This window comes from Saccostrea echinata, unplaced genomic scaffold, assembly GCF_033153115.1.
Source record: "Saccostrea echinata isolate AGI-Se365-2 ecotype Australia unplaced genomic scaffold, CSIRO_AGI_Sech_v1 ptg000029l, whole genome shotgun sequence".
Classification (NCBI taxonomy): domain Eukaryota; kingdom Metazoa; phylum Mollusca; class Bivalvia; order Ostreida; family Ostreidae; genus Saccostrea; species Saccostrea echinata.
Genome location: NW_026889778.1, coordinates 44,579,462 through 44,588,821, shown reverse-complemented (window position 1 = coordinate 44,588,821; position 9,360 = coordinate 44,579,462). Strand labels below are relative to the sequence as shown.

Genomic DNA, 9,360 nt, shown 5'->3' with positions numbered 1-9,360 from the left:
ACACTGTGGTTTTCTGAATCCATATCACCCCTCTCTGAAACTGATGACGTAGTACACAGAAACATGACGTTATTTTTCATGCGCATCAAAAAGTTCCTTGAAAAATGCTTTGTTTAATGGAAAAATCTTATATAATTGATCTCAAAAGTTTTTTTTAAAACTATATTTTGCTACTTGTAAGGGAGGGTTTAATAATATTCGCGTCTCGTTTGATCTGATGAACCGCGCCTGTCAACTCGACGTGATACGACTCTTCGGATCAAGTTACTGTTATAATAATGTATATTTATCATAAAAAAATGCACTACATGTATATTGTCTAGTCTACTAAAATTAATGCAATCATTAATCTTATTAATTGCATTATTATATACTGATGATTTTGCCATGCTTTGAATGAAATTAAAGTAAATGTTACATGTACGAATTTGTCTAATATATATATATATATATATATATATATATATATATATATATATATATATATATATATATATATATATATATTCAATTTGATATTTAATAGCTTAGTCTAGTCAAGTATTTCAAGATAAACACGATTATAAGGTTCGAACTTTTGAACCAAAAATGCCTTTTAATACACATGTTATAATACGTAATAAAGTGAACGATAAATCATATTATTTGCATTGACTATTTAAAAGAAAACATTATCGATATATTTAGATTAACTTGACAAAAACATAAATGTTGCTCCATTAACTGAAAAGAAACATCAAACCACTTTCTGGAAATTGCACATAAAACGCGCTTTTAAGATAAAAATAAAAGCGAAACTAAAATGTATTTCTCAGAAACGAAAAGAAAAATAAATACATCTCACACGCTGACTGACAAGGCTGCACAATGGGAAACGGAGAATCTGTTGCGTATATGAGACCGTCTGAAATTCGTTATACCCACGATAGCATCCAGGCAAATTTTCGAGATGGAACACCCCTTGAATCGACTTTTCACCAACTTGTTTATAAAAAAATCCAAGTAGACACGTTACCTATGATTGAAGTCATGCAGTATAACGGCTACTGGTTTGTAGTGCGTGGAAACAGAAGACTTTTCCTGCTGAAGAAATTAGAAGAATATGATCAAGTGTCAACTGTCCAGGTGCTTAGAAAACCCTTCGATCCAGACGTATTCGAGAGACAGTTTACGACAAACAATATGGGAACTAGTGTCAAAATAAGAGGCGGGATTTACGGTACGCCTTTGGAGCTGAGACTGAACGAGATTTGGACTGAGTACCAAAATTCTGGTAAGTTTTACAGCTAAATATCCGAATTATCTTTATATCACATGTTTACTCTTTTATACAGTGGATATAGTTCATATGATTATGATATCGTTTTCATATTCACGGTTGTGACGTCACAATGGTTTTTGCGTGAATTCGATCAAGTCAAATATTTTGTATTGTATAAAACAGTGTAATCATAATAATCATAAAATAACATAATAAAATAAATATGTGATGAAACATGTGAAGGATAGCTATGTGTAAAACATGTGATAAAAAAAAAATCTCTCATGGTCTGTGGTTGAATATTATTTATTATATAACTCGTTTGTTTTTATCTCCTCGCCAAGTCTCGGGGATAAAGACACGCACAACTCGCTGGATAAAAAATCATATCCAACCACAAACCATGGTAGATTCTATATATATTCCACATGAGCACGTCTACTTAACTGTAATATTAGACGATTGCTCATCTAAAGTAAAATATCTTCAATTTTCTTTCATTTCCAACCTTCAAACATTCCATTTTATCACAATTTTTCACGTCTACGGAGATATTTGTTGATGTTGGCAAGTGGTACCGGTCCAACCATAGACCTACATACATGTATGCTGTAAGCCCATGTCTCGCTAAACAGATGAAGCTTAAGTACATTAGGGTACTTAAAGCAATATCTTTGTGGATGTTTAGACTTTAGTATAACCAAATAAATTTAGGATATAAACCCAATTCTCTTTGGGCACTCGGGAGTACCGTGTTTTTTTCTTTCAATGCGACTCCAAAAAATCTTAAATATAAAAGGAATTAATATTTAACATGTTTTTATAAATGATATATGTGTAAAACTATAAGAATTTCAACGTGTTTTTTGAGATTAAAAAAACACAGTTGTACAAGCTGCAGATAATGCACTCCACCAAAGACGGATGTTAAAAGGATGCAAGAATGCCGGGTTTTGTGTTTTTTTCAAAACGTAAGTTATCAATCCTATTTGTTTTACTACAATACGTATACATGTATATATTATAGATATACATGTACGTATATATGCAGGCACTCAAAAACCCAAGGTTTCATATGCATGTAGATGCCAAAGAAAATATATTTAGCGAAGTCATATAAGTGCACACCTATTTATATCAGTAGAATGAAAGTAAAGCTCGGAAAGTAAAGGTCATAAATATGAGCACACTTTTGGTTCTATTTCACTTGTCAGGTTTTCAATTTAACCATGCACTGTACACAAAAAATTGTTCAAGTATGCAAATCTAAACAATCTGAATGTCTAATCATTAAACACACAAAGCAAACTTTGATAGCCTTTATTTATGATAAAATTTTATTTTAACGCTATTCCACGTTTTTTTTCTGTTTAGCGCCCGCCTTGGTTTCTGATACCACAGATCAGAGATAAATAAACATAATCAGGTGTCGTGAAATTGATAATTTTGGTGGATTCTGTCAATTTATTTCTTTATATGTCTAAAATCTGTCAGATTATGTATAATATATAAAAGGCATTTAATACCTGGATATTGCCAAGGACTATAAAGTCTGTATTTTATTTTTTTGGTTTTTTGCGTTTTTGTGAACAGGGTACGTCTTTGAAAGATGGGTGGACGCTGAACAGAGAAATAACTTGGAGTGGCCTAGTGGTTTTATCTTCTGGAGTATAATATTCTTATGAACAGACAATGTGAGTTGAAGGCAAATTAAAATTCTGAGGACAGTACAATTAATTTTTGATCGGAGGAAACGTGATTGTATCAGGTCCTTCTTTTTTGACTAGTAAGTTCATACAAATGAAAATGTCTTGACGCTTTTCACAGTATATATATATTTTTTTTTAGATTGGAACTTATGCTATTAGAAATCTGAAATTAAAAATTGCATAAGATCTTTTTTGATGTACACGTTGGCACATACTCTGTAAACATGATACATGTACAGGTATAATCATTTAAACTTTATTTTCATTGTTGAGGATTAATTTTGCTAGGATTTTATTATTTTCCTGCAATAGAATCTTTGCAATAGTAAAATGTGTTTAAACTCATCTATTTACAGAATGGGATGCTTGCTCTTGTGGGTGATGTGATTTGTAGGATATATTACATAAATGACTTGACTTATTGGCTGGACTAAAGATTAGTTTTCTCAGTGACCAGTGGATAAGATTGGTACCTACTCCACAGAAGTATGAATGTTTCATTGGAGAGAGAAAAAAAAAATTCTTGATGTCCAACTTATTCACCAAGTTTTTTTCTCGTAGTTATAATGCCTTTGATGACATATTCTTTTGTACCTTGGGACTTCCTAACCTCGGACACCTAAAGAGTCACTAGACTTTGATTCATTCTTTTGCATTTTCCTTGTAATATCGCCAACCCCTCAAATTCTATCAATACCGTAACTCCGTCACTCTCGGGAAACTCCGCGCTATTTGTAAACGAATGCAACTGTGACGTAATTTTTCTATGCAGAAATATTTACAATCATATAACAGCCAAGTTCAAGAATGCGTCAAAAACAAATATTAATAACACTGAATCTATTGTATCTATCATATTTTATGTGAAATCAATAAGCACCTTTTCCTTTATGCGCTAAACCATCGACACCTTCAACATATACCTCAACATGCTCATTTTCACATGTCAGACATTTTTATAAAGGTCTGTATCAAAGGTTCACAGCACAATCCATATTGAATACCGCTAAAAGTATTTTATTTTTCTCCTGCATTTGCCCTAATGCACTAAACGTTATAAATCACAGGCACTTGGGGTCTGGACCCCCCCCCCTTTTCCATTTTTTTTTCTTTTTAAATATGGGGTCGAGTCACCTATTTTTGTATTCTAATATGCACTATATGTTATCAATAATGTAACTCTTTTGTCTCTATATGCTGTTTTTAAATATACCGTTTTCGACTGATACATAAAAAGAGAGAAGGCTTGCAACTCTTTTCTCGTCGTCTGCCTCACCTCGCTTAAACTTCGCCTGATTATTTATCTAAAGCATAAGAACACATGGAATATGCATACATCAATAAATTTGTTACACATTCTTCTTCCTTTTCATATTTCCATTTAATTTTTATGTGCCCCCGATTTGTAAATATTTCGATTAAATCAACCGCATCTAGGGTAAATATTGTTGATGTGCACTAGCTGGGACGGAAGTGTCCGGTATTTTCGGGCGTCATCATTAAGTGTAACGTCATTCGGAACATTAAATGAAAGAGGGAAAAATCCCGAATTTTCTCTTCTTAATATATGTAACGGTAAGTTTTGTGTATAACAAGATAACTCTAACTAGCAGATTCTAATGGATGAATATTAACATTTAACATACGACTTAGACAACCAAATTTCTCAATATTTTTATTTCAAAGCTTGGAATTTTTATTTAATACAGAACATTTGTAAAGTTAGAGTTACCGTTATTGCACTTCCGTCCCAGCTAGTGCACATCAACAATATTTACCCTAGATGCGGTTGATTTAATCGAAATATTTACAAATCGGGGGCACATAAAAATTAAATGGAAATATGAAAAGGAAGAAGAATGTGTAACAAATTTATTGATGTATGCATATTCCATGTGTTCTTATGCTTTAGATAAATAATCAGGCGAAGTTTAAGCGAGGTGAGGCAGACGACGAGAAAAGAGTTGCAAGCCTTCTCTCTTTTTATGTATCAGTCGAAAACGGTATATTTAAAAACAGCATATAGAGACAAAAGAGTTACATTATTGATAACATATAGTGCATATTAGAATACAAAAATAGGAAAAAGGTGACTCGACCCCATATTTAAAAAGAAAAAAAATGGAAAAAGGGGGGGGGGGTCCAGACCCCAAGTGCCTGTGTTATAAATTACAATTTTATACTATTTTAAATTTTTAAAACCAATTTTATGCTTACAGGTTCAAGAAACAGGGACAAAAACTTAACTGGAAAAAAAATCTATTTAGTAGGTTGATATATTGTAGAGGACCCTGGTTACGGAGTTAGGGTTCATTGGACGTAATGTACACGGATGTAATACACGTTCTATTTAGAGGTTTAACATAAGCCCAACATTTGCATAATAAAAAAATATGTTTGAGTTCATTACTAAGTGAAGCAAACAAGGAACAAATCAAAAAATAATTCAGCGTGTTTTCCGCTTATGGTGATGGAGTTGGAGTAATCTGGAATACCCTAAAATAGGGTATGCATATTAGAATAATTCATTCCCTTTCTCCAGAGTTGTCAAATTTACTTAACAGTTCAAACAAAGAAGTTGAATACAAATTTAGCCCTATACTTTTCTAAAATATGAAATTGTTTTTGAGAAATCAAAACTCATGCTTTCTGAAATGTTCAAATTCCATGCAGAATGATCATACAAATCTTTTTCCTCAAATGACTTACCTATTAAGTGTGACGTCATGAATTTGTGCATTTTCCCGTGTTTCCATAAAAAAAGTTGCAGTAAAACATCAATTTTCAGTGGAATTTTCTTTCAGACAATATATTCCACATGCATCTACAAAGATTTTAAGAAATGTGAATCTTTTTAACTTTTTACACAACGATTCCGAAAACAGAAGTGGGCGACGGCTGTGGACACTGTTTTCTTAAGGAAAAAACTCCTGAAATAAGTCATTCAGAGGCTTTTTCTTTTCTTTTTTTCTGTTTACAAATTAATAACATATTTTCAGAACAGTTCCTCATTTATGTCATCTTCTTTCCTGATTTATTACATTCATACATGTATTTTCAACTCATATTTAAGCATATTATAAAACTTTTTGAAAACGTAACACTTTCAGGGCATTAAAAAGCCGAAAACGTTACCATAAGTAATTCTTTACAAGCAGATTATGAGTATTCCTACCCTGTAGTATCACTGATACTAAAATGTATAATTAAATATTTGAAGTAACTAATATTTTTACAAAGAGATAAACTATTTTTTGATCAAGTTGTTATTTAAATTTTCTTCTTATTATTACAAGATTTGTTATCTATGTCTACGGTAGACCTATGTAATTCAAATGTCTGTTAAATTTAAGGTGATTTTAGGTTGCCTGTTTTAGACATGTACCTAACGTATGATTTGTAAAAAAAAATTGGGATAGGCACTTATCCATTTCATTTTTATAACAGAGAAGAACTAATCTGCGGGTACTGAATTTGCTTGTACCTTTGATTAAAGCTGAAGAAATTTCATGTATGTGCTTGCATATCTATAATTTTTGTCAATATTAAATTAAGCACTGAAAAAAGAACTTACAATAATATTGTTTGACATCCAAGGGTCTGATGTTTTTGCCTTTGTATTCTAAGGGCAAGGTCACAACACACTGGGGACGAAAGGCATCACATGTAGATTTAGCAATAAGTGTAACAAATCCAGGAACCATTGTGCAAGCATATGCGGGGTGTTTAAGTTGACGTGATACGATGTTTAAATTTCGTATTCTGTAATGAAAGTATAGTACTCGCATATGTTATTAAAAAATATATATATATAAAAAGGTACCTAAACAATAAAGCAGTTAAAAGGGAATTTTGCATTAGCCTCCATTGCTTTTAACGTAACAACTTACCTAGATTTCATTTCGAAGTGGGTATCATTTTTGCAATGTTACAATGTAAGTTTCCAGAGACTTTGAATATGCCGCCGTGTTAATATACTATATGAACTTGATGGATACAAGTAGTTTCAAAGCAGAAATTATAAGGAAAATACTAAATTTCTTAATTGATTGAATCTAGTTTAAAGGCTACTTAAAGATATTATGTATTTCAAGCAACTGATGACATGGAAGAAACTAATAACAAAAGAAAGACTTTGTCTAATAGATATTATATTTTGTTTATATTTTCTACAATATATGAATTTCGGTATGGTCTGATTTTGATTTTTTTGACTAAATTTCCGGCAACAAAGGATGTACGTCGTCGTTTAAGTGTCCATCAATGAAAGATATAAAAGTCCATGACCATAACAAAATATTGAACAAATCTAACAAGTTCTTCACTTGATGTTTATTTTTTTGGCCCAATTTCATGGCGAATCATGAGAAAGACATTAGTACTAAGTTTTGAAGTGTCTTGACTTTGCTTCTTTGCTTATATTTGAATTTCTTTCAGGAGATAGAGTCATTCAATTTTTTTGTTCCCATACTACACAATGACATATATATTCGAATCATAAACTTGACATTTAAATATACAGCACTGTAAAAGCTTACCGGTATTTTTTTTTTTTTATTTCAGAGTCATGTACAATTTCGTAGCTGGCAGAGGACGAAGGACTGGTTAAAGAAACGAGTCTATTGATTATGTAAAATCTTTAGTTTTCATGATAATCACTGATTCTAAGCCTTTTAATAAATTACCATTGTTTCAATATAATTATTCATTTTAATATAAATTCCATTGCTGTAGTCAGTCTTTCATTTCTATTTTAATTTAAAAAAATGTCCAGAATAAAAAAAAGTTTGGAATCTTGTGATCGTATTTAAGAAAATGAGGGAATATAATGTTTTAAAACATTGTTTACCGTTGAAGTTAAATCCAGTTTGCACTGGCAAGTTTTAATAGAACAAAAGAACTCTGAGTCGTTAGAGTGGCTATTTTGAAACGGAAAGTAACAGAAGACATAAGTACCCGTGGCTGGAGGTGAAATTAATTGAACATTAATTTAAAAAAAAGACTCACGTTTTTACTCGTATAAAACAATTGTTAGAAATTTTATAAATCGAATTTCTTATACCAGAACGTCTTAATGCACAGCATAAACAATTTCATAACGATGTCTCATATATGTATTAATAATTATCATAGATGTAGAAATATGGGTTTCAAAAATTCTACGCTTTATTTAATTCGTATAGGAAACGGTAATAAGCAAATCCAAGAATTGCATTAATACAAATTTTGATGGCATAAAAATGCTGTTAAATGTTTCATTGACATCCGAGACACGATTTCTTCACTTTTATATCTAAACTATTTTTGAAACATTCAAATCAATAAAAAAGATCATGACTGCAACTTATTTATAATTGTTAATTATTAAATTAAAAAAACAACATTTATCAAAAGTTCATAATTTATATTTGACCCCCCCTTTTTTTTTTTTAGATCAATTAACGTCCACCGAAAATCAACGTCTCTCCATAAATTATGAGTGAAACATGAAGGAAACCAAAAGAGATCATTCTCAAAAGCTTTTTTAAACAATACAAATTTGAACATACAATTACTATTTTTTCACGAAGAAAAAAATATATGCAATCCAATTTATTTAAAAAACCCATCTCCTTTGAAATAATGAATTTAAAAAAGTTTAGTTTATTTTTTTCACAAAAGTAAAGTCTTGCAAGGAGTTGAGCCTAACAAAACAATAAAGCACTTTTACTTATATTGAAACCATATTATCAGGTACTTGATCTCTGCACAATTCTGAAACTCATATTAGCAAGTTATTTTTCACCCATATTTTAAAAGCCACCTTTTTAAAACATTTTGGGAAGATTATTACATTAAGAGTGTCAAAACAATTGGAAAAATATAGTTAATTTTGGGACAAAATTAAAAGAATTAAACGTGTTACAATATGATGTTAAACATGTATGGCCTCACCTTAAAAGATTTTTTTAAGTACAACAATTTTTCAGAAAAACACTTTAAATGTCTTTTTGTCGAATTTCGAGTACCAAGATCAGATCGAGGCAACTGATAAGTCTTCTGTAAAGTAGGTCAAGATAGAGAGGATGGGTCGTCAGATAATAAAAAGAAGAGACCCATTGAATCAAAACGCTCACCCGAGTCACTATGGCCATGTTCTTCAGGAGCAGAGTTTTCCTTAAATATTTTAATGTGAAACTTCGATCGCCTATTGTGGCTCCATGTTACCCCATGGGACATGATATGAAAAAACCTTGAATCTACGTACATTACCTGATGTTGCTACCATATGAATAGACTAATTATGCCTTTGTTGTTCTTGGGAAGAGGATTTTAAAAGATTTTTTCCTTTTTATTTCTACGTTAAAATTTGATTTCCCATTGTGGCTCACCCTACCCTTGAGGGTCATA

General features: G+C 31.2%; 1 protein-coding gene across 1 annotated transcript; it reads left to right on the top strand.

Annotated features, from left to right (window-relative positions):
- The first annotated feature begins 832 nt into the window (after positions 1 to 832).
- On the top strand, positions 833 to 7,568 carry LOC133194861 (uncharacterized). Its single transcript, XM_061330768.1, has 2 exons — positions 833 to 1,273; positions 7,534 to 7,568. Exons 1-2 carry the CDS (start codon positions 868 to 870, stop codon positions 7,551 to 7,553), a joined length of 426 nt encoding a protein of 141 aa, XP_061186752.1. The 5' UTR covers positions 833 to 867; the 3' UTR covers positions 7,554 to 7,568.
- Positions 7,569 to 9,360: the final 1,792 nt, after the last annotated feature.

Bases quoted from the DNA above. Each gene is read 5' to 3' on its own strand.
- LOC133194861 (XM_061330768.1), top strand. From the start codon at position 868: ATGGGAAACGGAGAATCTGTTGCGTATATGAGACCGTCTGAAATTCGT. The intron at 1,274-7,533 runs GTAAGTTTTACA...TTTTTATTTCAG, and splicing joins GACTGAGTACCAAAATTCTG to AGTCATGTACAATTTCGTAG.